The sequence below is a fragment of the Vombatus ursinus genome, unplaced genomic scaffold (genome assembly GCF_900497805.2).
Source record: "Vombatus ursinus unplaced genomic scaffold, bare-nosed wombat genome assembly UNPS02014798.1, whole genome shotgun sequence".
Classification (NCBI taxonomy): domain Eukaryota; kingdom Metazoa; phylum Chordata; class Mammalia; order Diprotodontia; family Vombatidae; genus Vombatus; species Vombatus ursinus.
The window spans coordinates 1,668,820-1,691,032 of record NW_020954576.1 but is presented as its reverse complement, the minus strand read 5'-3'; the positions used below and the strand labels follow the sequence as shown (position 1 = coordinate 1,691,032).

At 42.3% G+C, this 22,213-nt stretch overlaps 2 protein-coding genes and 1 non-coding gene across 3 annotated transcripts; 2 read left to right on the top strand and 1 right to left on the bottom strand.

Annotated features, from left to right (window-relative positions):
* The first annotated feature begins 9,248 nt into the window (after nt 1-9,248).
* On the top strand, nt 9,249-11,412 carry LOC114049914 (SNARE-associated protein Snapin). The gene is made up of 4 exons (XM_027871364.1): nt 9,249-9,406; nt 9,698-9,744; nt 9,999-10,117; nt 10,751-11,412. Exons 1-4 carry the CDS (start codon nt 9,264-9,266, stop codon nt 10,850-10,852), a joined length of 411 nt encoding a protein of 136 aa, XP_027727165.1. The 5' UTR covers nt 9,249-9,263; the 3' UTR covers nt 10,853-11,412.
* Nucleotides 11,413-12,003: 591 nt separating this feature from the next.
* On the bottom strand, nt 12,004-20,765 carry LOC114049913 (interleukin enhancer-binding factor 2). The gene is made up of 14 exons (XM_027871363.1): nt 20,675-20,765; nt 19,360-19,419; nt 17,837-17,879; nt 17,251-17,355; nt 16,660-16,737; nt 15,950-16,052; nt 15,406-15,471; nt 14,992-15,108; nt 14,483-14,561; nt 14,128-14,215; nt 12,991-13,052; nt 12,786-12,900; nt 12,458-12,548; nt 12,004-12,263 (listed from the first exon to the last, which is right to left on the bottom strand). Exons 1-14 carry the CDS (start codon nt 20,677-20,679, stop codon nt 12,103-12,105), a joined length of 1,173 nt encoding a protein of 390 aa, XP_027727164.1. The 5' UTR covers nt 20,680-20,765; the 3' UTR covers nt 12,004-12,102.
* A 304-nt stretch (nt 20,766-21,069) lies between these two features.
* On the top strand, nt 21,070-21,141 carry TRNAM-CAU. The gene has a single exon. It is a non-coding gene; the product is annotated as a tRNA-Met (tRNA).
* The last annotated feature ends 1,072 nt before the right edge of the window (nt 21,142-22,213 follow it).

Below are 22,213 nucleotides of genomic sequence, written 5' to 3'. Positions count from 1 at the left end.
GATTTGAACACAACTCATTTTACAGATGAGGAAACTGAGGCAAACAGGGTTGAGTGACTTGCCCAGGGGCAAGGCTAGGAACACACAGCTAGGAACTATCTGAGGCCAGATTTGAACTCAGGAAGATTCGACTCCAGGCTCTGTGCTCTTATCCACTGTGCCACCTAGCTGCCTCAGCATTTACATAGTACTTTAAGGTTTACAAAGCAAATTTTATCCTCAGGTAGGTCAGCTGATAACTATCATCCCATTTTATGGATGAGGAGAGCATGATCCCAAGGCCCACCTTTACCATCCAAGTTGCACTCTTTTGGCTATCCCCAGTTTATCAATGTCATCCCTTAAAGCTGTCACACTAAAGAGAATACAGTTCTCCAGATGTGGTCCAACTAATATTATAATGTTATGATTGCCATCTTAATTCTGGAAAAATAGACATCTCTCAGTGCAGCCCAAGTTAATTCTACATTTGGTGGTTGTCATACACTACTGTTAACTCCTCTTGAGTTTTCAGTCCACCAAAACCCTCAGACCTCAACCAAGCAAACTGCCAAGCCATGCTGCCATCGCTGTGTATTTTGGAAGTTGACTTTTTGAACTCAAGTGAAAGATTTTCTATTCATAGCTATTAAATTTCATCTTAAAGAGACAATGTTGTGTAGTAAATAGATCTGGCTTATTGTCAGGAAGACAGGGCTAAAGTCTCGCCTCTGACATACTATTTGACTCTAGAAAAGTTACTTAATCTTTCTATCCTCAAGGCAATTCTCTGAGACCATAAAGGGAAGAATAATTACTGATCTGCCTTGGGAGAGGGTGTTTCTTCATCAAGAGTAACCCTTTGTTGAGTCATTTTTCAGTTATTTCCAACTCCTCATGACTCCATTGAGTTTTCTTGGCAAAGATACTGTAGTGGTTTGTCATTTCCTTCTCCAGCTCATTTTACAGATGAGGAAACTGAGGCAAACAGGGTTAAATGACTTGCCCAGAGGGTCACCTGTCTAGTGTCTGAGGCCAGATTTGAAATCACAAAGATGAGTCTTGCTGACTTTGGGCCTGGTGCTCTATCCACTGCACCACCTAGCTGCCCCTAGTAGTCAATAAAATCACAAATCTAGATGCCCCCCAGTTAATTTCTTTGGAATTAGCCCAATGTTGTAGCCTGCCAAGGTCTTTTTTAATCCTGTCCCTATTCTCCAAGGGGTTTCTCTAACTTTCATTCATTTGTGAATTGACAAGTATGTCATCTAAGCCTTTATCTGAATGATTGATATAAATGGTAAATGGCACAAGGCCAAGCACCAACAGCTGGGACACTCTGCTAGTGACCTCCTTGCACATTGACCTTGAACTATTAATGACTGTTTGGTCATTCAAACACTTGTAATTCTATCTAATTATATTATCTTCTAGCCCATATCTCTCATGTTTTCCACAAGGAGAGCGTAAGAAACTTTGTCAAATACTTAACTGAAATCTAGTCTAGTAACCCTGGCAAAGAAGTGAAAGAGTTGAGTTTGATATGACTTGTCCTTGATGAAACTATCAAACCAGTCATGCTGGCTCTTTCTGACAACCTTCTCCTCTTCTAGATGTTCACTGACCACCCTTTTAATAATAGGCTCTAGAGTTTTTTTTATAGCTATAGTCCTATTTTATAGCTATAGCTATAGTTCAGTGAGTTAGGCCATCAGCATATTTCTTTGGTGTTCAGGGGTCATGAGGTTAATTCCAAGGATTGGAATCAAGGCTGGTAATCAGGCTCTCCCACACATTCATTCTCCAACATTTAGCAGCAAGTGCTTTTTAAGTGAATACTTGTGTAGTAATTGTTTCTCACAAGCCACCAAAAGGAGAAAGCAAAACTCAATGAGAAGCACATGATATTCTGGTAATATTTATCAAAGGATATAAGATGAATTATAACCAGATGGATGGTAAACACTCAGAATGTAAAGGCTGTTGTCAGCCCTGATAGATACTTTTTTTTTGGGCTAGGCCATGTGCCCCAACCTCTAAACAACTCCTCCCCACCCCCGGCTCTGCTCAGGCCTCATACTCACTGTGAGCCCTCCGAAGGACGTAGAGGGGAGGACAACTGTCAGGGTCAGGGGTCAGCACATCCCATAGCAGTCGTATCTGCACCATAGCCGGTTCTGAGGACAGCCAAGAAGATGAGGCCTGGGGGTTGGGGAGAGGGTTAGAGCTGGGCCTAGAAGACAGGGGCAGAGGGATGGGAGGTGGGGGATGGAGACAAAAGGAGTAGGCAGTAGTTTGAGGGTGTGAGATGAAGTAATATGAAGACAGAGGACTAGGTAGAGATAGAAGAAGATAAGGAAGAAAAAGATGACAAGAAAATAGAGGAGCAAAGAGACAGGAATCCAGGGCCTTGTAGGGGCACTGACCTGGGCTGGGGGAGGCCCATCACAGGCAGCCAGGATGAGGCCAGGCAAGGTGCTGGGCAGGAACGAGTGCCAGCTGACAACTCTGTCACTCACTGTTCTGGATCACAGATCTAGGGTGGCCTAAGAAGGAGACCTGTATTTAGGAGCAGTGTTCCAGGGTGAGCAGCAGTGGTATTCCATAGCAAAAATAAAGGACCTGAAAAATTTGAGAAGAAATAATTTAAAAATCATTGAACAATGTAAAAGCCATGATAAAAAAAAGTCCTAGACATCACATTTTAGGAAATCATAAAGGAAAACTTCCAATTTCTTAAAAACTCTCAGGTAGCAAATTATAAATATAAAGAACCCACCAATCATCTCCTTAAAGAAATCCCAAAATGAAAACTCCCAGGAACGTTATAACAAAAATTCAGAGTTTCCAGGTTAAAAAAAAAAAAACGCAAGCAGCCAAAAAGAAAGAATTCAAGTATTGAACCACAATCAGGATCACACACAACTTAGCAGTCACCACCACAAAGAAGCAGAAAGCTTGGAACATAATATTTCAGAAGGTCAAGAATGTAGACTTATAACCTAGAATAATTTGCCCAGCAAAACTGAATATAATCCTACAGAAGGAAAAATGCACCCTTAACAAAAAAAAAAAAAAGAGCACTTCCAAGCATTCCTAATGAAAAGACCAGAGCTGCATAGAAATTTTGAAATGCAAACACAGAATCAATGATAAGCATGAGAGAACAATCATAAGGGACTAAATTAGGATAAACTGTTTACATTCTAATATGAGTAGATGATACATGTGTCCCCTCTGAACTCTATCATCATCAAGGGTCAAAGAGGAAGGACCCTCTTTGTCTAATTAGATAGAGAGTCTAGGAGTGGTTCCGTTATGTCTTTTTTTTTTTTTTTTTTTTTGCTTTTTGGTGAGACAATTGGGGTTAAGTGACTTGCCCAGGGTCACACAGCTAGTAAGTGTCAAGCATCTGAAACCGGATTTGAACTCAGGTCCTCCTGACTCCAAGGACAGAGCTTTAACCATTGTACCACCTACCTTCCCCTGTTCTATTTTATTTTGATGATCTTTTAAAAGGAATGGAAAAGGAGAAAAAAAGGAATACACTAGAGGTAAAAAGGGAGAAAGGGGAAATTATCTCACATAATCAAGATATGAAGGTAAAAGTTTAGTCAAACAAGAAGGAAGGGAGAAATGGGGGACACTTGAACCTTACTCTCACATGAACAAAAAGAGGTAGGTAGATCTGGAAGATGACAATGGAGGTGGTCCAGATGGGAGTAAGAGAACAGGCAGTGGAGGGAGTGGATTGTGGGCTGGTATACACAGACACACATACACACACACACACACACACACACACAGAGTTGGGTATAGAAATATATTTCACTCAACAGAGAAAGAGTCAAGAGAGAGGGGAGAAAGGAAAGGGGAAATAAGGACAATAAATTAAGGGAAGAAACATATTACCCTCTTCCTGATAGAGAGGTGAAGGATTCAGAGTAAAGAGTCATATATAATATAGAATATAATGCCAAAAAATGTTTTCTTTGACTATGCATGTTTGTAACAGGGGTTTTGTTTTGTTTTGTTTCTTTCTCAATTGGGCAAGAGGGATGGAAGGGAGAAAGGCAGATTTTTTGCTTATTAAAAAAAAATCTAATTTTTAAAAAAGAGACTGGAAAAGTAGGAAGATAAATTATTAAAAACTTGAGAAGCCAAACAGAAGATATCATATTTAATCCTGGAGGTAATAGGCAACCACTGGAATTTATTGAGTAGATTGGGGGAAGGGGAAGGGAATGATATGTCTAGATCTATGCTTTAGGAAGATCACTTTGGCAACTGAACGGGGTGGGAAGAGACTTTAGGCAGGCAGGCCAACCAGGAGTTTGTTGCAATAGTCCAGGCATGAGGTGATGAAGGCCAGCCCCAAGTTAGTGGCAAAGTCAGAGAAGAGAAGTGGACATATATTAGAAGATGTTATGAAAGTGGAACAAACAGAATTTACCAACCGATTGGATGTGGGGAAGAGGGGTGAGAGTGAGGAGTTGAAGATGACACCCAGTTTGGGAGTCTGGGAGATTGGGACGATGGTGGTGTCTTCAAGAGTAATGGAGAAGTCAGGAAGAGGGGAGTCTTTGAGGGGAAAGATAATGAGTTTGGTTTTGGACATGCTGGGTTTAAGATGTCTACAGAACATCCAGTTTTAGATGTCCAACAGGCAGTTGGAAATGTAAGAATGCAAGTCAGGAGACAGGTAAGGTCTGGATAAATAAATCTGAGAAGAGTTGGCATAGACAAGATAATTGAATCCATGGGAGTTGATGAAATCATCAAGCAAAATAATACAGAGGAAGAAGAGAAGAGGGCCCAAACAGAATTTTGGCAGACACCCATGTTTTAGCAGGTACTACCTGGACTATGATCCAGAAAAGAACACTGAGAAAGAGCAGTGAGACAAGGAGGAGTAGAACCAGGAGAGAGAATTGTCACAAACACCTGGAAAGAAGAGAATATCAAGGAGAAGAGAGTGATTGACAGTGTCAAAGACTCCAAGAAGGACGAGGATTGAAAAAAGGCCGTTAGATTTTGCAATGAAGGGAGCATTGATGACTTCGGAGATTCAGATTCAATCAAATGATTCGGCTGGAAGCCAGACCAATTAGAGACAGCTTGCACAAAGGGTTTAGCCATGAAAGAGACGAGATGTGTAGGATGACAGCTAGCAGGGACGGGCAGCTCAGCTCAGGGTTTTTTAAGGATAAGCAAAAATAGGTACGTTTGTAGGCATCAGGGAAGCAACCAATAGGGAGAGGGTAAAGATCATTACGATGGCGGGGATAGTGGAAGGGGCAGTCATTGGATGGTATTGAATCACTTGTACATGTAGAAGGGTTTAGCTTGGCTTCCTTTTGATGTGAAACCTAGGTAAAGGGGGAGATAGTGGTGAAAGGGATCTGAATGATATGTGAAGACAAGAAAGGGAGAAGAGGGAGCTGTTGGTGAATAGTCTCAATTTTTTCAGTGAAATTTGAGGCTAAGTTCTCAGTTGAGAAGGTTGGGTGAGAGGCAGCCATAGGAAGTTTGAAGAAGTGTTGAAAAGGCTTGGAAAAGCCACTTATGATGAGTGGGATAGAGAATTGATTAGGGAAATGTAACTAATTTACAGTGGGCCCAGTCAGCATGCTTTCTTGATTTCCCTCAGTTTCATTCAACAGCATAAGAATAGGAGAAAAAGCAGAGGAGAGTGGCAGTAAACCTGGAATGGGGCTTTCCAAGGCATCATTGGTGACAGGATGAGAGGTTAAGTCACTCTAAAGTAGAGAACAGTGTGGAATTGAATTGGTTTATCAAGAAGTCCAGATGGGGAAGATGGTAACCATCACTGGATATTGTGGCCAAGGATGCCATGTCATCATGTCATCATAAGGGAGTCAGGTCTCTATGAATGCTAGAAGATGGAAAGAGTGGGAAAGTAAGAGGTTTAAGATAAAAGCAAGTTTAAGTATGACTGGAGTAAGCATTCTAGAAAGCACAGTAGAAGAGGTGGGTAGATCTGGAGGAGGACAGTGGAGGTGATCCAGATGGGAGTAAGAGAACAGGCAGTAGAGGGAGTGGATTGGGGTTTGTATAATAACAACCAGGAAGTTCAGTATCACTAGAATGGGAAGAGTAGGATATGGTCAGAGCATGCTAACCATTGAAGATGAGTTCAGGCAAATCATAACTGAAGAGAAGTATATGGAAGGAAGACAGTGATCAGATGAGGGCCCTCCCTGGATGTCCAGCCTTGTGGCAGGTGGTGATGTCAAGTCCTGTGAGGTTCAGAAAGCCCACCTCATAGCAGGCAGGAGTAGCTGAAGGTGTATTTCTAGGGGAATTGGGACAGGAGGCAGTCTCTGGCAAGTTAAGGTGGATCTGCTCTGGAAATGGCTAGTAGAACACTTCAGAAGGCTTTGGGATGAAGATAGAGGCCTGAGGCCTGAAACCAGGCCTGAAACAGGGTACCTTGGCCCAGACCCAGATCTAATAGGCCAGAGGAAGGAAGGATGGATTAGGGTTGATGCAAAATCAGAGGTCACAGGTGGTCTGGGGCTGGATCATAGCAAAATAGTACTCCCTATAAAGTCCTAGAGGCAAAAACTGGTAGGCCTGGGATGTGCCTAGGCCTGGGCTGACAATGATTTTGACAGAAGTTACTATTATTAGGGGAGGGGAGGGTAAGACAAAATCTTTTATAGTAATTAGGAGAAAAAAAAATCTGTTGTACTTTTGACAAACAAGTTTATAAGGCTACAAGAGGCATTGCTTGAAATGATATGCAACACAGATCATTCAACAGTTAACATAAGATGTCCTTAGATATTGCAGGAAAGTGCTATTCAACAAGGAGAACACCCCCAAGTTGATTCATCTGAGTAAAGCTCCTCTCCCTCTGAGTTGCCCAAGGTGGTCTGCCAGCCAAGCATCAGAGAAAGCCTGGAGCTCCTCCTGGCGATTTTGTACTCAGGCAACCGGAAAGTTCTGTAAACCACTTGAGCCTTTAAGTTCCCTGAGCCAATTAAGTCTCTAGGTTGGTTTCATCGCTAACCTAGCTTGCAAGGGGGTGGGGTGGGGGTTAGGGTATTGCTCCTACCACACCTACCTTTACAACCTTATTAAACATTATTTTTCTTCCCACACACTGTTGTTCATGCAAAAAGCCTTCTTACGGTTACTCACACCCAACATTTCATTTCTCTTCCCTGGCTTTGCCCAGGCAGTTGGATGTCCTTTTCCCTGGAATACACTTCTACCTCCCCTCTGCCTCTTAGAATTTTGTTTCCTTTAAAACTCAGCTCTGTCAACATCTTTTATGCACTTTCCTGATTTCCCCCTGCTGCTAGTGGTTCCCTGATTTACCCTGTAGCTGTCTTGTATACACACATACTTTCAGAGATACTTGTTCGTTTCCAGACTACCTCCATAAAACAATATGCTATATCGAATTTTTTTGTTTCCCAGTGCACACTAAAGTTATACTTACACTATACTGTAGTCTACTAAGTGTGCAGTAGTATTATGACTAAAACAAGTACATACTTTAATGACAAAATACTTTCTTTCATAGTTAGTCTTTCATAACATGGCTATTATGGAAGTGTTGTATAACCTATATGGAATTGCTTGCCTTCTCAATGAGGGTAGTAGAGATGGAGGAAGGGAGAGAATTTGGAACTCAAGGTTTTAAAAACGAATGTTAAAAATTGTTTTTTACATGTAACTGGGGACAAATAAAAATACCAAATTAAATTTTTAAAAATATTTTATTTCTAAAAAATGCTAACCATCATCTGAGCTTTCAGTGCGTGGTAATCTTTTTTGCTGGTGGAAGATCTTTTGTCTCCGTGTTGATGGTTGCTGACTGATTGGGGTTTTGGTTGCTGAAGGTTGGGGTGACTACAGTAATTTCTTTAAATAAGACAATTATGTTCCCTGCATCTATTGACTTTTCCTTTCACAAAAGATTTCTCTGTAGCATGTAATGCTGATTGATAGCATTTTACCCATAGTAGAACATCTTTCAAAATTGGAATCAATCCTCTCAAACCCTGAAGCTGCTTTATCAACTAAGTTTATGGAATATTCTTCAATATTTTTGTGTCTTGGAGAATAGCGAAGCCAAGGAGAGCTAGACAGATAGAGAACAAGCCAGTCGGTAGAACAGTCAGAACACACATTTATAGATTACGGTCCTGTTTTATACAGGCGCTGTTCTCAGAGCCCAAAAACAATTACAATTATAACATCAAGATCACAGAACACTTTAAGAGACAAAACGATAATGAAAAAGTTTGAAATATTGGGAGAATTACCAAAATGTGACACAGAGACACAATGTGAGTACATTCTTTTGGAAAAGTGGTTCTGATAGACTTGTGCAAGGCAGGTTTGCTGCAAACCTTGAACTTGTAAAAACCAACAAACCACAATAATCTGCCAAGTGATAAAGCGAAACTCAGTAAGATGAAGTATGCTTGTACTGGTTTTATGTATACATTGTTTCCCCTGGTTTTTTACCAGTCCCCTTGAAGTCAAGGATTGCTTGGTTTTTGTCTTTGTGTCACACCCGGTGTCTAGCGCAATGCCAAGCACATTGTACATGCTTAATAAATACTAGTTGATGGATTGATATCTGGTACACTGAAGGAAATAATCCTTGGAGAGAAACCTTCTCCCTCTAGTCTACAAAACCTTAAAGTTCCTACACGAATTAAAGTGAAATAAGCAGAACCAGGAAACAATACACCCGGTGGCTAGAACAATGAAAAGCCCAACAAAATAATCAAAATGAATCCTGGGGAATTATGACCAAACTTGAACCCAAAGAAGAAACAGGAGAAGACGTAACCCCTCTTCCCAATCCCTAACTGCTTCTTTGCAGGGGATGCGGGGGTGCGGGGGTGCGGGGACTATGGTTGTGAAAGATCACACATCAGATTTTTTTTCTATATGTTGGTTAACTGTGCTGAACTTTATTCTCTCCTCTTTTCATTCTTTATTATGAGGACAATATAGAAGACGTAAAAACAAGAAACAAGAACAAAAATTAAAACGAACTCGAAAATCCCACAAAGAAAACAAAATTACAGCCCCCGTGTGCCTTGGTGAAAACTCGATCTCCACTGCATCTCGTCCCATCCCCTTTAAAACCCAGAGACTACATTTCCCAGAAGTCCCAGCGCCCATGAAGAAGGCGGCACTTCCCAGGCGCCCCCTCGTGGGCGACGTCTTTCGGAGGGATCTGGTGGGTTCCCGGCGGCCCTCGCGAGTGGTTCCGGTCTCGCTGAGTGCAGGAAATGGCCGGGGCTAGCTCCGCCGCGGTGTCGGGGGCCGGTACGCCGGTGGCCGGGCCCTCGGGCCGGGACCTATTCGCGGAAGGGCTGCTGGAGTTCCTGCGGCCCGCCGTGCAGCAGCTCGACTCTCATGTGCACGCGGTTCGGTGCGAGTGGGGCGGGGTTTGGCTTTTCCGGGGGCGTGGGAAGGGGGCGGGTCTGTCGGACCGGCTGAAGCGGGGCGCTGGACCCCGGGGGCGGGGGGCGCCGGGGGCTGGAGGCCGGATCTGGACCCTAGGACCTCGGGGGCAGGGGCGCGGAGGGCTGGAGCCGGAGCCGGAGCAGAGGCGAGAGCGCCAGCCGGTACCCGTCAGCCTCGGTCTGCCCAGACCAGGCCGTTGGGGCATTGGGCGAGCCGACGGAGACTGACCGGGGCCGGGCCTTGTCTCCCTTCGCAGGGAGAGCCAGGTGGAGCTGCGGGAACAGATTGACAGTTTGGCCACAGGTGAGTGAGCGGACGCCTCCGGGTCCCGACAGGCCACGTACCCCTCCTTTTTTCCAATCCCCCGCATTTGGGTGTAATAATCCTGTTCTAGGGCCTGGATTTCCTGTGCCCCCTCTCCCGGCTCTCAAGACAGTGCCTGCTCCTTGACTCACGCCCCAGTTAGAACCTGTTCTGGTGGTTGCCCCGCTGTGTGAACATCCCCACTTTCATTGAGGCTGTTAAGGGCAGTGCCCCCTTCCCCTTTTGCCCTGCAGAACTCTGCAGAATCAATGAAGACCAGAAGGTGGCTTTGGACCTGGATCCCTACGTGAAGAAGCTCCTCAATGCCAGGAGACGAGTCGTCTTGGTTAATAACATCCTACAGAATGCTCAGGTAGGGGAATCTCAGGACGCCCACTTGAAGGTTTTCCCTCATGATTTTGCAACATCCTGGGGTATCTGCCACCTCCAAGTGTATATAAGAGGCAGGCAGTTTCCCAAACTATTAAAATATGCATAAAAGCAGTTAAGATTTTAAAAGATGGAAAAACCAAACCTCTTCATTTTACAGATGAGGAAACTGGGTGCCTTGTTAGGATTCAAACCATGGTCTACTGACTCCAGAGACAATTGAATTATATAGATTTCTTAGTTCAAACCTGTTAATTCATTGGTATAGAAAACTCAATAGTATGGAAAAAATTCCTCCATAAATATAAATTGGCACTTCACTTGTAATTTATAATCTGTTACCTGGGGATACCAAGTTATTTGCAGTCATCCAGCTAACATATGTAACATAGGAACTGAACCTAGCTCTGATGGCAAGGTCAGCCCTCTATTCGCTAAAAATCATTGCTATTTTAGGGAATTATCTCAAAAAAGTTTGGAAGTTATTGTTCCCAGTGCCAAACTTAGCTTGACCTTGTGAACAATGAGGTGATACAAAGAGCTTTTAGGGAGAAGATTGGAACTCCCAGATCATTCTTATCCTGCTGCCTGAACTCGACTTTTTTCATTCTTTCAGGAACGGTTGAGACGGTTGAACCACAGTGTTGCCAAGGAGACAGTTCGACGGCGAGCCATGCTAGAGTCAGGGGGCTACCCTTCTGGTTCCCCAAGCAAATAATGCTTCTCAGAACAACCATGAGTCCTGTTCTCTAATTGCCTTGCTTCAACTTTAGACTTCAACTGTGACTCTAGAAGACACTGAATCTATTGACCTGGAAGGAAATGGAGTATTTAAACAGCTGCTTTGCCATTTGTGTTTTGAGCACTTGGGAGCTTGATTAACCCATTTTGATTGGGTCACCAGAAGTAGCCCCTTGCCTGAATTCAGGCTGAAAAAGTTCCATGAGAATCAGTTCGTAAGTATTCTAGTTTTTAAAGAGCTGTTTATAAAAGAGTGCAGGCTTATACAGGGAAAAGCTGCAGACTCCAGATCCACCCAGCACCCTGAACCTGGGTGGCTTTTTTCCTGCTAGGTGCTAAGTTGCTCATCCCTGGACAGCTTCCCTCATAGTGACTTGTACTTTTTCCTATGCTTGCACTGAGGATTTGAGGGGAAAGGATCTTGGTGAAGAGGCCTTGCCCATCCACCCTTCTGTTGATTGCACTAGCTTTTAGCTGCCACAGCAGCATTTCTGTCAAGTGTACAATTCAATAAATGTCAGAGTATTAATGCTGTAATGCTGTATTAGGTTTACTCCAGGATGATAAGTAGGTGGGGACTAGATTCTCAGGCTTTTAAAGATATTAATTTTCTGTGCCTCTCTTTCTGGAGTCGGTCAGATTTCCAATCATGACTGCTGCACTTGCCTGGAAGGGGAGACTGAGGAGAAGAGGGGAGTGTTATAATGGATTAAAATCTTTGCTTTCCCCAAACTGTAATTTGGCAAGAAGCCTGTAAAGCAAACATCAAAACTAAGCAAAGAGAAAAGTTCCAATATTGTTAGCTGCAGGAAGGAAAAGAACCTTAGAAGGAAAGACTTTTAATAGTTTCTAAATTAAAAAACCAAAAACAATTTTCAGACACTAACAGTTCACAATAATTTCAACAAAAAAAAATTCTGGAAGGTTTTGGTCTCGGTAGGATTTCCAGAGTTGGTTTGTTCTGTGGGAGGGATTAGAGGTGTGTGTAAATCTATAAAAGAACAAAGCGTAGGAAGGCTGATACCTTCCCTTTGTGGCACAGGCCACGTAGCTGAGTCAACGGCGCATCAAATCACCTACAAGACAATGCTTCTCTCTCCATAGCTTCCAGAGGGTTTTCAGCCTTATTTTTTCGTCCCACAATTCCCTTGACCTCACACATGCCACCACTCAGGCTCCACAAAGGATGCCTGTTGCCTTTGGTAGCCCAGAAAGAATCAGAAGGAATCACTCTTGGGTCTCCATGCTCTCTTCTTCCTCTCCTTGAGGTGGCTCCTCTGCATTCTCTTCCTCTTCCTCACCTTCCTTCTTTTCTGGAGGCTTTTCATAAGCCTTTTCAGAAGGTGTCACTATCACCCCATCCCAAGTAGACATTTCTGAGGCAAGATCTAAAAGGAAAAGAGGCTGAATTAAGAACCTCAGGCAGCAAAGTCAGGGAGTCTGCTTTGTTGTGAGATAATGCTGTACCCTTTTGTGCCATGTAAGACAGTGGCAGTTATATCTACATGTCTCCTCAACAGCACAAAAGCCTATCTGCCATCCAGACTCAGTAAACAAGTACTTAGCCCTAATAGACACTCACAACTGGCATCACCCTCCTGGCCAAGGATCTTCCTATATCCTCCATGTGACAGGATACGAACCAATGTCTGAGCCGTATAGCATACCATGTCCTGAATGGGAACAAAAATGAAGATCAGTCAGAAGATGCCTGCCAAACTCACACCATTCAGGATGGAATGAGGGGCTTACTCTTAAAACCACAGCTGAAGTCTACTTCAACGACTACCTCCACTGGCCCCTTTATAAAGATTGCATTCCCCCAAATTAGTAAAGGGCTAAAAGGAAATCTGACTTGTGATTGAGAGAAGGGCTAAGGGTCCAAATAATTTTCTATCAGTTCCCATTACCTGTTGTTCCAGGGTCATGACTGTGTGTACCCGGAAGTTACCACTTTCACAGGGGTCAGTAATCCCTACTGAACCAGGAAGAAACAACCCAGCAGCCAGAATCTGAAGGCATCGCCTAGGATATAAGGGAAAGTGTTAAGAGTTGGCAAAGATAGGTCAATCACTCTAAGGAAATCAGGGTAGCTCCTAGGAGCAAGCTCTGTACCTATAAGCCACATTGAGGGCCAAGGGCTGTCTGGTAGGGTTATTCATCACAGCATAATGACCCTGGAAAAGAAAAGCATTTGATAGGAAGAACTCAGAACCAAACTGATAAATTTACCTTTTAACTAACCTAAAGTCATCTTAGTGCAGTAGGTGAGACAAATCATGAGCAGAAAGAATCTCAAATTTCTGTTTCTAGGTAGCTATGCCCTGAAGGCAAGGACTTCTTATGCCCCTTCTGTCCATAACACTTACTGAATTATCAACAATGGATCATAATTTTAATTTATTTGTCTACAATCTGACTTAAGTCTCAACAAATTTTTTCAGATTCTGACGGCTTTCAAAGTTACTACTATCAATAAATACATAGAACTTCAGCGGTCACCTTTGTTGTTCCTTTTTCCCTTTCGAGTCAAGTTCAAACTTCTTGGCCTGGTCATCCAACACTACACCATCTGACAACACTCTACCGCTCTAGTCTTCTCTCATGTTACTTCCCTCTGTGCTTTCTAGACTCTAGCCAGCCATGATCACTGCCCCTGAAAACACTGTGTGTTCACTCTTTCCTTTTGCTTAGGCTGCAGTTCTCTGTGCCTGGAATACATTCTTAATATTTTTTAAAGCCTCCCTCTAGTGCCTGCTGCCTTGCTTCACCTCCTCTCCTCTCTCAGATGCACCCACCTTGGTCAGGAAAGAATACCTACTTAAAAGCCCACACTGCACCCTCTTGTACTGTAGTCCTGAGTTGGTGTCATCTTCCTGTTAGACACTATGCTCTATGAGAGGAGGTACTATCTTACCTAAAAGCTATACTTTCCCCACAGTGTACTAACACAATGCTTTGCACATGATAAATAATATCTACCATTTATAGAACCCTTAAAGTTGCAAAAATGCTTTACGTTCATATATACATGATCATATTTGATCCTAATGACAACCCTGTAAGGTAGGTACTATTATTATGACCGTTTTACAAATAAGGAAACTGGTTAAGGGAGTAAAGTGACTTGATAAAGGTCACATAATAAATATATGAGGTAGTAGTCAAACTCTGATCTTCCAAAGTCTAATTTCAGCACTCTTAACAAGTATGTATAAATTAAAAAACCCAATTGCCCCTTCTTTCACCTACCAAAAGATCAAGGATCCAAGGTGTGAGAGGTTCAAAGCCAGGGAACCGAATCCTCAAATCCTTTAGTAGACGAATGAGAACTTTCACCCTAAGGGAAAAAGGAACCCTAGGTCAGCAGGGACAGTATATTGGACCCTAACCTTTTAAATGCTAGACAAGATTTAAGGGAGTTAACTACTACAAGTCTCATTTTTCTTATATTGCATAAAGTAAAAATGACATGCCTAGGGAAGAACTGGAAAAAAAAAATGAGTCAGTTTCAGGGATTCCTACCATCCCCCACATCTCCTGTTTCATTGCTGATACCAAAAATGACAAAAGGACTGAGGTAACCTCATTGACTGGGTTGACTTACGTAGACTGAGAAGCATTCTCTTCAAACCAACGAGCATGCCTAATGGCTGCCAAAGCACTTTGCAGAACCTTGATGTCCACTGGGAAAGAAGAGATCGAGCTGATGTCTTAAATAAATACACTGTCCTGTGAGCAACCTAATTCCACTGTCACAAAATTTTAGTCACTGGGAAAAGGGAGGGCATCTCACACTTGCTCATTCCTTGACTTCTCAACCTAGGGAGCAGGATGGCTACTGCACTATTTCTAAATTACAAACTTTCCTATTCCGCCTCAGAACCACTCTCATATAAATTCTCACTTCTAAAACCTCCCCAGTGGGCAGGTATACTTATTCAGGACTTACAAAAGTCATGTAAGAAATCCAGTGACTTCTTCAGTCACAGGATGAGTCAAACACTAACTAGATAGAACATAACATCGAGCATGCTGGCTAGCAAACAGCAAGCTCACCTGTACCCAATGCTTCTAGGTCACAAAATTCCCTGGCCAAGGAGCTGCTTGACTTACAATGTAGTTCTGGGTCCAGTTTTCGAAGATTAGGTGGCACTGTTGTAATGAGAATCTTGACTGTGGCATCGGCAGAGCTGATCTCAAAGCCAGTTTCATTGGTCAGCATAGTCAAAACTGAAGAAACAAAAGGAATGAAAGTCTTTATCAGATGGGCAAAGTATTGGAGAAGAGGAGGTTGGGAGTGGAAAAAAGTCATCTTTTCAAATAATTCTGTAGTAGAGTTCAGAACAAGAACTTAGAACAAAGAGCTTGAAGTTGGTTGGGCCAGGGAACCAATTTTCACAGCCTCTGAGAAACCACCATCCCTTACTGATGGTTTTATTTGCCTAATTTGAATGATATGTACATTGCATTCCATATAGTGCTCAGCACCAATGAGAATTCAATATATATTATGTAATAAAGCCAAACCTTCTGCAGGATCCTGTGCTCTAAGACTTTCCACCACTTTGTTCCCCAAAGCTGCAACAGCTTCCACTAGACAAAAGGAAAAGTAGAAAATAAATACCCCTCTAAAACCACTATCTGTTATTTCTGCAGATCACCTAGCGCTTTACTTATGTACCATACCTAGAAAACAAGGTATAAGCAAGGATTATCTAACATTGTAGAAAATCCCAGTCCTCATAAGGAAAGTAATAAATTATAAAGCTCAAAACATTCCAGCCTCCATCCCCCTCCCCCTGACCAGTACTTATTTACATTTCCCAAATTCCATTCCCATTTTTATTTCCAAGCTCTCTACTTTTTTCAGTTAGTATTTATTAACTTTACAACATACCCGAAACCCTAATCCCCCTCCAAATTAAATAATCACAACTTCCTTTTTCCCCTCCAACCTCCCCAGGTCCCTCTCTTTCCTCAAATTCTCTCTCCTGTAGTTTGGATCTTGAGCCCACAATGCCTCAAACACAACCCCAGCTGGTTCCCAGGACCAAGAAAGCTTGTCACCCACATGTTGGCAGGATCTTCAGAATCACTACCAGATCAGCCACATTATGCCCTGTGGTCATTGTCCCTTTCTTGTAAGATCCCACTTGCCGGACTTCTTCAATTTGCTGTTGGAAAGGGGAGAGAGGAGAGGTTAATATCAACAGAAAAAAGAACTATTGAAATCACAAAAGTGAAAATAGAAGAAAAGATCTAATTTCAGTCTTTTTATTTTACATAGTATATTATACATATCATATGACTCATTAGCAAGATTAAAATATACTATCTTAAAATCAAAAAAGCAAAAAACACATCCATGTTATAAATAAAAACTATATGTAAGCCTCATTATCATCACAGATAACCTGTTATATTAGTATTTATCCTGTCAATCAACACCAAGAATATTAAAGAGATTCCACTGTATCTTCCTTAAAAGCAGCTAGGTGGTATAAGTGAATACTGTAGGACTTGAAATCAGGAAAACCTGGTTGAATCCTGCCTCAAACACTTACTAGATGTGTGACCCTGGGCAAATCATTTTAAGTTATCCTAGCCTCAGTTCCCATATTTGTAAAGTGGGAATAATATCACCTCTTATTGTTGTGATCAAAAGAGGTAACATATGCAAAACGCCATATAAAAGCTAGCTGTGAGGTGAAAAGAGGCCTAAGGAAACTGTCACAGATCTAAGGCTATCTTCCTCCCGGGCCTCAATCAACAAAAACTTACCACCTCAAAGGTCCCTGGAGCCACAATCAAGTTGTCAATTACATTGTTGATTTTTGTTACTAAAGAAAGGATGGATGCCTGAAAAATAACATGAAATATAAAAGCCCAAGGTTAAAAAAAATCCCAAAAGTGTGTCATTGCCTGAATAGCTGAACTAGACATTATGGGTGACAATCCCAGGTCTCAGAACTTGAAAAAAAAAAATTGTTACTTTGGGGTCTGAATCAAGATTCAATTGTTAAAGAAGGTATAGCAATTTAAATTTGGCTGGACTGGAGAGTTCAAGGAAAGTAGCGTACAATTAAGGTGAATAAGATGGGTTGGGGCCACATTCTGAAGCATTTTAAAGGCTAAACAGAACTTATATTTAATTCCAGACGCAAAAGAGTTATTGAGTAGGGAAGAAATATAGTTGGACCTACACTTTAGGAAAATGAAATTCACTTCTTTCTTCTCAATACCTTCTTCTACCCAAAATGAGAAAGCTGAGAAACAACCAAATGTAAGTCTCTGCAACTATTCCCAACACCATCTTCGGCTATTCACTGTAAACTATCAAGGGAAAACATTGGGAGGAGCTCTACAACAAACCTGTTCAGCAGAGTTGGGAGCAAGGTCCTGATTCCTCTTCAGTAATGCCTCACTGAAAGTGGTTTCATCAGGTGCAGGTTTGACTCGGGGGAAGGCCATTTCACACTGAACCAGAAAGAAGTTGAAATGACAATAGGAATTACAACAATTGCTAGAGACAGAAAATGATACACAACAAACATCCTGGGAAGGAGTTAGTGTATTCTACCAGACATCAAAAAGAAATAAAGGCAGTAAAATTCCAGAGTAGTATTTTATATAAAGTCAACAATCTCTATCTTCCAAAATATCATGACATCTTATTAACAGATCATCAAGGAAAAGAGAACTCAAGGTATCCAGAAAAGGCAAAAAACAAGTGACAATATCATGAATTTCTGCCAACAGCAGCCATGGTTATACCTTCTCACTCTGCACAGCCTCTTTCTGTATGAAAGAAAATACAAGTGGACCTCAAACCCTTCCCCCAAACCGTATTTCTACCCAAATGAACTTGTGACTACACATCAGAGCACCATGGCTCTGCCTCTACAATTATGATAAGCAGAAGTGGAAGACCCAAGTTAAATTAAAGTACCAAACTCACCACATAGAAATCAAATGGGATGTGTGGCACAAATGGCCTGAACCTTTTAAAAGAAAAGAAAAGAAAACAAAGTCATTTCCCAGAACCAAATGGACGGGACTTTCTGACACATCTGCAAAAAGAAAGCATATGTAAAATAAAGAAGGCATCAGTAAAAAGGAGTTTTTTTAAATAAGGAAAGTACTCATTTTTGCTACTCAGTAAAAGTCTATCCTTTTATCATGACATCATATTCACACTTGAATAAATATGAAGTTTTGCACAGTTAAAAAACAAAAAGCAAGTGTTAGCAATATAGAACTTAAGATTCTTAATTTCTATGTGGCATCTAGCACTATCTGCCTATATAACCTTATTCTGATAAGATTAAACATTAAATGCTCGGAGCATTGGTAGCATTGGTAGTGTGAAGACTTAATAGGAGATACTAAAAATTTATACTAGCTTCACACCCACTCATTCACATAAGCTTGTAGTTTCCAGGATATGTATTATCATCCATATATAGTTAATGAGCAAACATCTCTGCAGCTACTAGAGACCTGTGTAAACAACTACCGCTCACAAATGGCAACAAGGCCACCTGAGGTATCTCTCTCAGCATGGTGGGAATGGAACCAAAAATCAACCCACTGCAGGAACAGTTCAACAAATATTAAGCACATATGTAAGACACTGAGCATGCTAGGCCCTCATTAAACTATCCCCACCTTCAAATATCTTACAGTCTCACGGGGGAAGAGAAGGGAAGAAAGAGAATGACAATACATACACAAGTAAAATTGAAAGTTACAAAAAGAACTAAACAACTATAGAGAGGGAGAGATGGAGATCAGGAAAGACCTACAGGAGTAGCCCCTGAATTTAGCTCTGAAAGAAGCTAGTAATTTTAAGAAGTAGACATGAAGAGAGATAACATTCCAGACACAGGGAACCACCCATGCAAAGGCACAGAGGCAGGAAATGAAATATTATATACTGTGAATAGCTAGCAAGCCAATTTAACTAGAAAAGGGATAGGGTGAAAAGAAGTAATATAAAATAAAACTGGAAGGCAAGAGGAAGCCACATTGTGGAGGGAGCCACGTTGTGGTGGGCTTTAAATATCAAAGCAGAGTTTGTATTTTATTCAAAAGGCACATGAAGATATTAAAGATTTTTGAATAGGGGAGTCACATGGTCAGATCTGTAAATTAGGAATCAATTATGCAGCTGCAGATGACAGAGTAGAAACACTAGAACCAGGGATACCTATTATGAGGCTATTACAATAATCTGGGGAAGATGTGATAAGGACCTGAACTTGGATAGAGGCAATGTGAAAGAGAACAGAAAACAGGATAAGTGCAAGATGTCACAGAAACAATTGGGAGGAGAGAGTTGTCTGAGACAGAATATGGCCTCATAAAAAGCAAGCAATATTTATTTACCCACTCCAAAGCCTCTATTGTAAAACGACTTAGACTAGAAAATAATCAGGTAGTGGAAAACACACCCATCTGGTACTCAAAGGTGGTACTAACCCTCCTCCTGGTCCTCCCCTGGAGCCAAAGCGCCCTCCACGACCACGGCCTCGATCACCCCTATAAATAAGACAATCGAATTGTTATGCAGAGTGAAGAAACCAATAACATCCTCACCATAGACTGATCCAAACCTATCCCAGTTTCTTTACCCCATGTTATCAGTTAACTTAATTCAATGCGTATTCTGCTTAACCAACCTCTCAAACATTCAACTCAACAAGCATTTATTTTCAAAAATCTTTTTTATTGATCTTCTGTTTTTACATAATGCTTATTTCTGAATATATCCCTCCTTCTTCCCCTATCTAGGATAGCACTGAGAGAGAATTAAGAGAAGAGTTATACAAACTCCACCAACACATCCCCAGCATCTGGCAGTATATGCAAAAATACTGCACTACAGTGCTCAACAAACATTTATTAATGTAGAGGTTGCTAGTCTAAGTAAATAAGGATGCCAGAAAGATCTGGTTCCAAGTCCTGCCTGAGATACATACTCGCTGTGTAACCCTGGACAAGTCACTCAACTTCTTCAGTGCCCGAGGCAACTCTAAAACTAATAGGTGGCAACCTGCATTAGCAGGGGAAATGCCTTACTGGGAGTTCCCTACCAGGGCAAGGAAATCATACGTGCAAGGAGTTCCCTGCTCCAGGTCCAGATGCTGAGGATGGGAGCAGCTCTAGACCTCAAGGAGCTTACATTCGTTTTACTGGGGAATGCAGGCATAGTTTGGTTGGTATAGAATTAAACTTGTAAATTAACTTTGGTAGTATTTTGTTACATTGGCAGGGCCCAGCCATGAGCACTGAATATTCCTCCAGCTATTTAATTTGCTATTTATGTCCATGAGCACTCTGTAATTGAATCTGTATATAAGTATTTTGTGTTATGGTATATTTATTCCCAACTATTTTATATTTAGCTAAATGAGATTTCCATTTCTATTACTGCCCTGCAAGATAACTTGATGAGAAAGACAAGATGAATGGGAAAAACTCAGAAAGGGCTTCCTTGTAATAAGTGTCACCCGAGGCAAGGACTCCAGGCGCTCTGCCTCCCCTGTCCCCTGAGACGACGACTCGACTCCCTCAGCCTTAAGAGGTAAGAGCTCCCCTGGGTTTCTCCCTCCCCCAACAAAATTCTGGGCTCTGCCATGAGTCCATCCCTCCCCCACCCGGCCTTGGGACCTTGGGATCCAGCCAAGTCCTGGACACCCGTCCCTCCAGCTTGCTGGCGCTCTGGCCTCACTGCCTCCAGCCTTGGTCCTCATCCCCAGCTCTAGGTCTCCCCTGGAGCCCCCCGGCGTCTCACCTCATGGTTCCCACAGTCTTGAACAATGGAGGCCCCGCCAACCGCCCCTTCCTCTGAGGAGCCAACAACCGGAGAGGCTGCTTGCCGGCACGTTCCAATAAGACCGGTCGCTATTGGCTCCTGCGTCATTCCATCGTCCACGCCCATTGGTCTCCTCGGGCAAGCAGAATTATCAGCCATTGGGAGAGCCTGCTGTACTGGGAAACAACCAATGAGAATCAGTTTGATGAGAAGCGGCGACAGGAGCTACTTGTAGAACATTCGGCAGGAGGCGCTGTGGAAAGAATCATGTAATGTTCACACACACACACACACACACACACACACACACACACACACACGCAAGTAACGTTCTACACTCTTTATATAGGATCTATCCAACCGTTTTAGCGACTAGCAGAGTGGCGCAGCGGAAGCGTGCTGGGCCCATAACCCAGAGGTCGATGGATCGAAACCATCCTCTGCTAGGGTATTTTTTTTTTTTTCATTTTAAATGTGAATATTTCCCCCCCCACTTCAAAGTAGTGCTACCTTGTAGAAGAGAAAGGATAATCTCGAACATGAATTGTAACATGTGTTATTTGTCTGAATTTCATCCACATAAATATAAGGATAAGAAGGAGAGGATGAAAACTAGAGGCAAAAAGAGGAAAAGACCCGAGACCCAGAAATTGTAGGATTTTAAGAGGAAGGTGGGATTCCAAGGCAGGTTGTGAAGGAATGGAAGATTGGAAGGCAAACTGAAGCAGCAGGAATAAATGAAGGTGACGAAGAGGCTGGCAAAGAATTCATTTTAACGAGCATTGATTAAGGCCCTAGCGTGTGCCAAGCACTGCACTAGTTGAAGATGTGATATAAAAACAAAAATGAAGCCGACCCAGACCTCAAGAACTTACATGGAGAGGGGGCGGGGGGGAGGGGACCATGTACACAAATAAGTAAATACAACTATTTACCAACAAAGACAAAGTAATAATAGTGGGGGAATAACAACTGGGGGGTTCAGGAATGCCTTCTTGTACACGGCAGCTCTTAATGTGAACCTTAAAGAGAGCCAGGAGAGCAAATAAAGAATGCTGTTTGATAGGAGAGGGTGACAGGGGACAGGAATGCTTCGGAAGCCTGACAGGCTAGCTTGGAGGCAGCTTGTGAAAGGCTTTAAATGCCAGTCAGAAGGGTGGGGTTTTCATCTTAGAGGCAACGGGAGCCACGGAAGCTTCATGAGAATCGCAGTGACTTTCTCAGACCTGTGCTTTAGTAATAGCCATTTGGCAGCCGTATGGAGGATGGATTGACAAGGGGAGAGGCTGGATGCAGAGAAACCAATTAGGAAGCTGTTGGAATAGTTCAGATGAGAGGAAATGAGGGTGCTAACCGTGTGAGTGGAGGGAAGGGGACAGGTGAGACGTGCTAGTGAAATCTATAAAATTGTTTGCATAAGAGAAAGTGGAGAGTCAAGATTGTGAACCTGGGTGATGGATGAATACCCTTAACAGAAACAAGGTTTAGGGAGAAAGAAAATGAGTTCTGATTTGAACA

What these genes read in the sequence shown, in the direction of transcription:
- LOC114049914 (XM_027871364.1), top strand. Translation starts at nt 9,264, where the DNA reads ATGGCCGGGGCTAGCTCCGCCGCGGTGTCGGGGGCCGGTACGCCGGTG. An exon ending in GATTGACAGTTTGGCCACAG is followed by an intron (nt 9,745 to 9,998) that starts GTGAGTGAGCGG and finishes TTTGCCCTGCAG; the next exon opens with AACTCTGCAGAATCAATGAA. An exon ending in ACATCCTACAGAATGCTCAG is followed by an intron (nt 10,118 to 10,750) that starts GTAGGGGAATCT and finishes TCATTCTTTCAG; the next exon opens with GAACGGTTGAGACGGTTGAA.
- LOC114049913 (XM_027871363.1), bottom strand. An exon ending in TCCCATTTGATTTCTATGTG is followed by an intron (nt 17,356 to 17,836) that starts GTGAGTTTGGTA and finishes TTTCTGGTTCAG; the next exon opens with TGTGAAATGGCCTTCCCCCG. An exon ending in CCAGGAGGGTGATGCCAGTT is followed by an intron (nt 12,264 to 12,457) that starts GTGAGTGTCTAT and finishes TTTTCCTTTTAG; the next exon opens with ATCTTGCCTCAGAAATGTCT.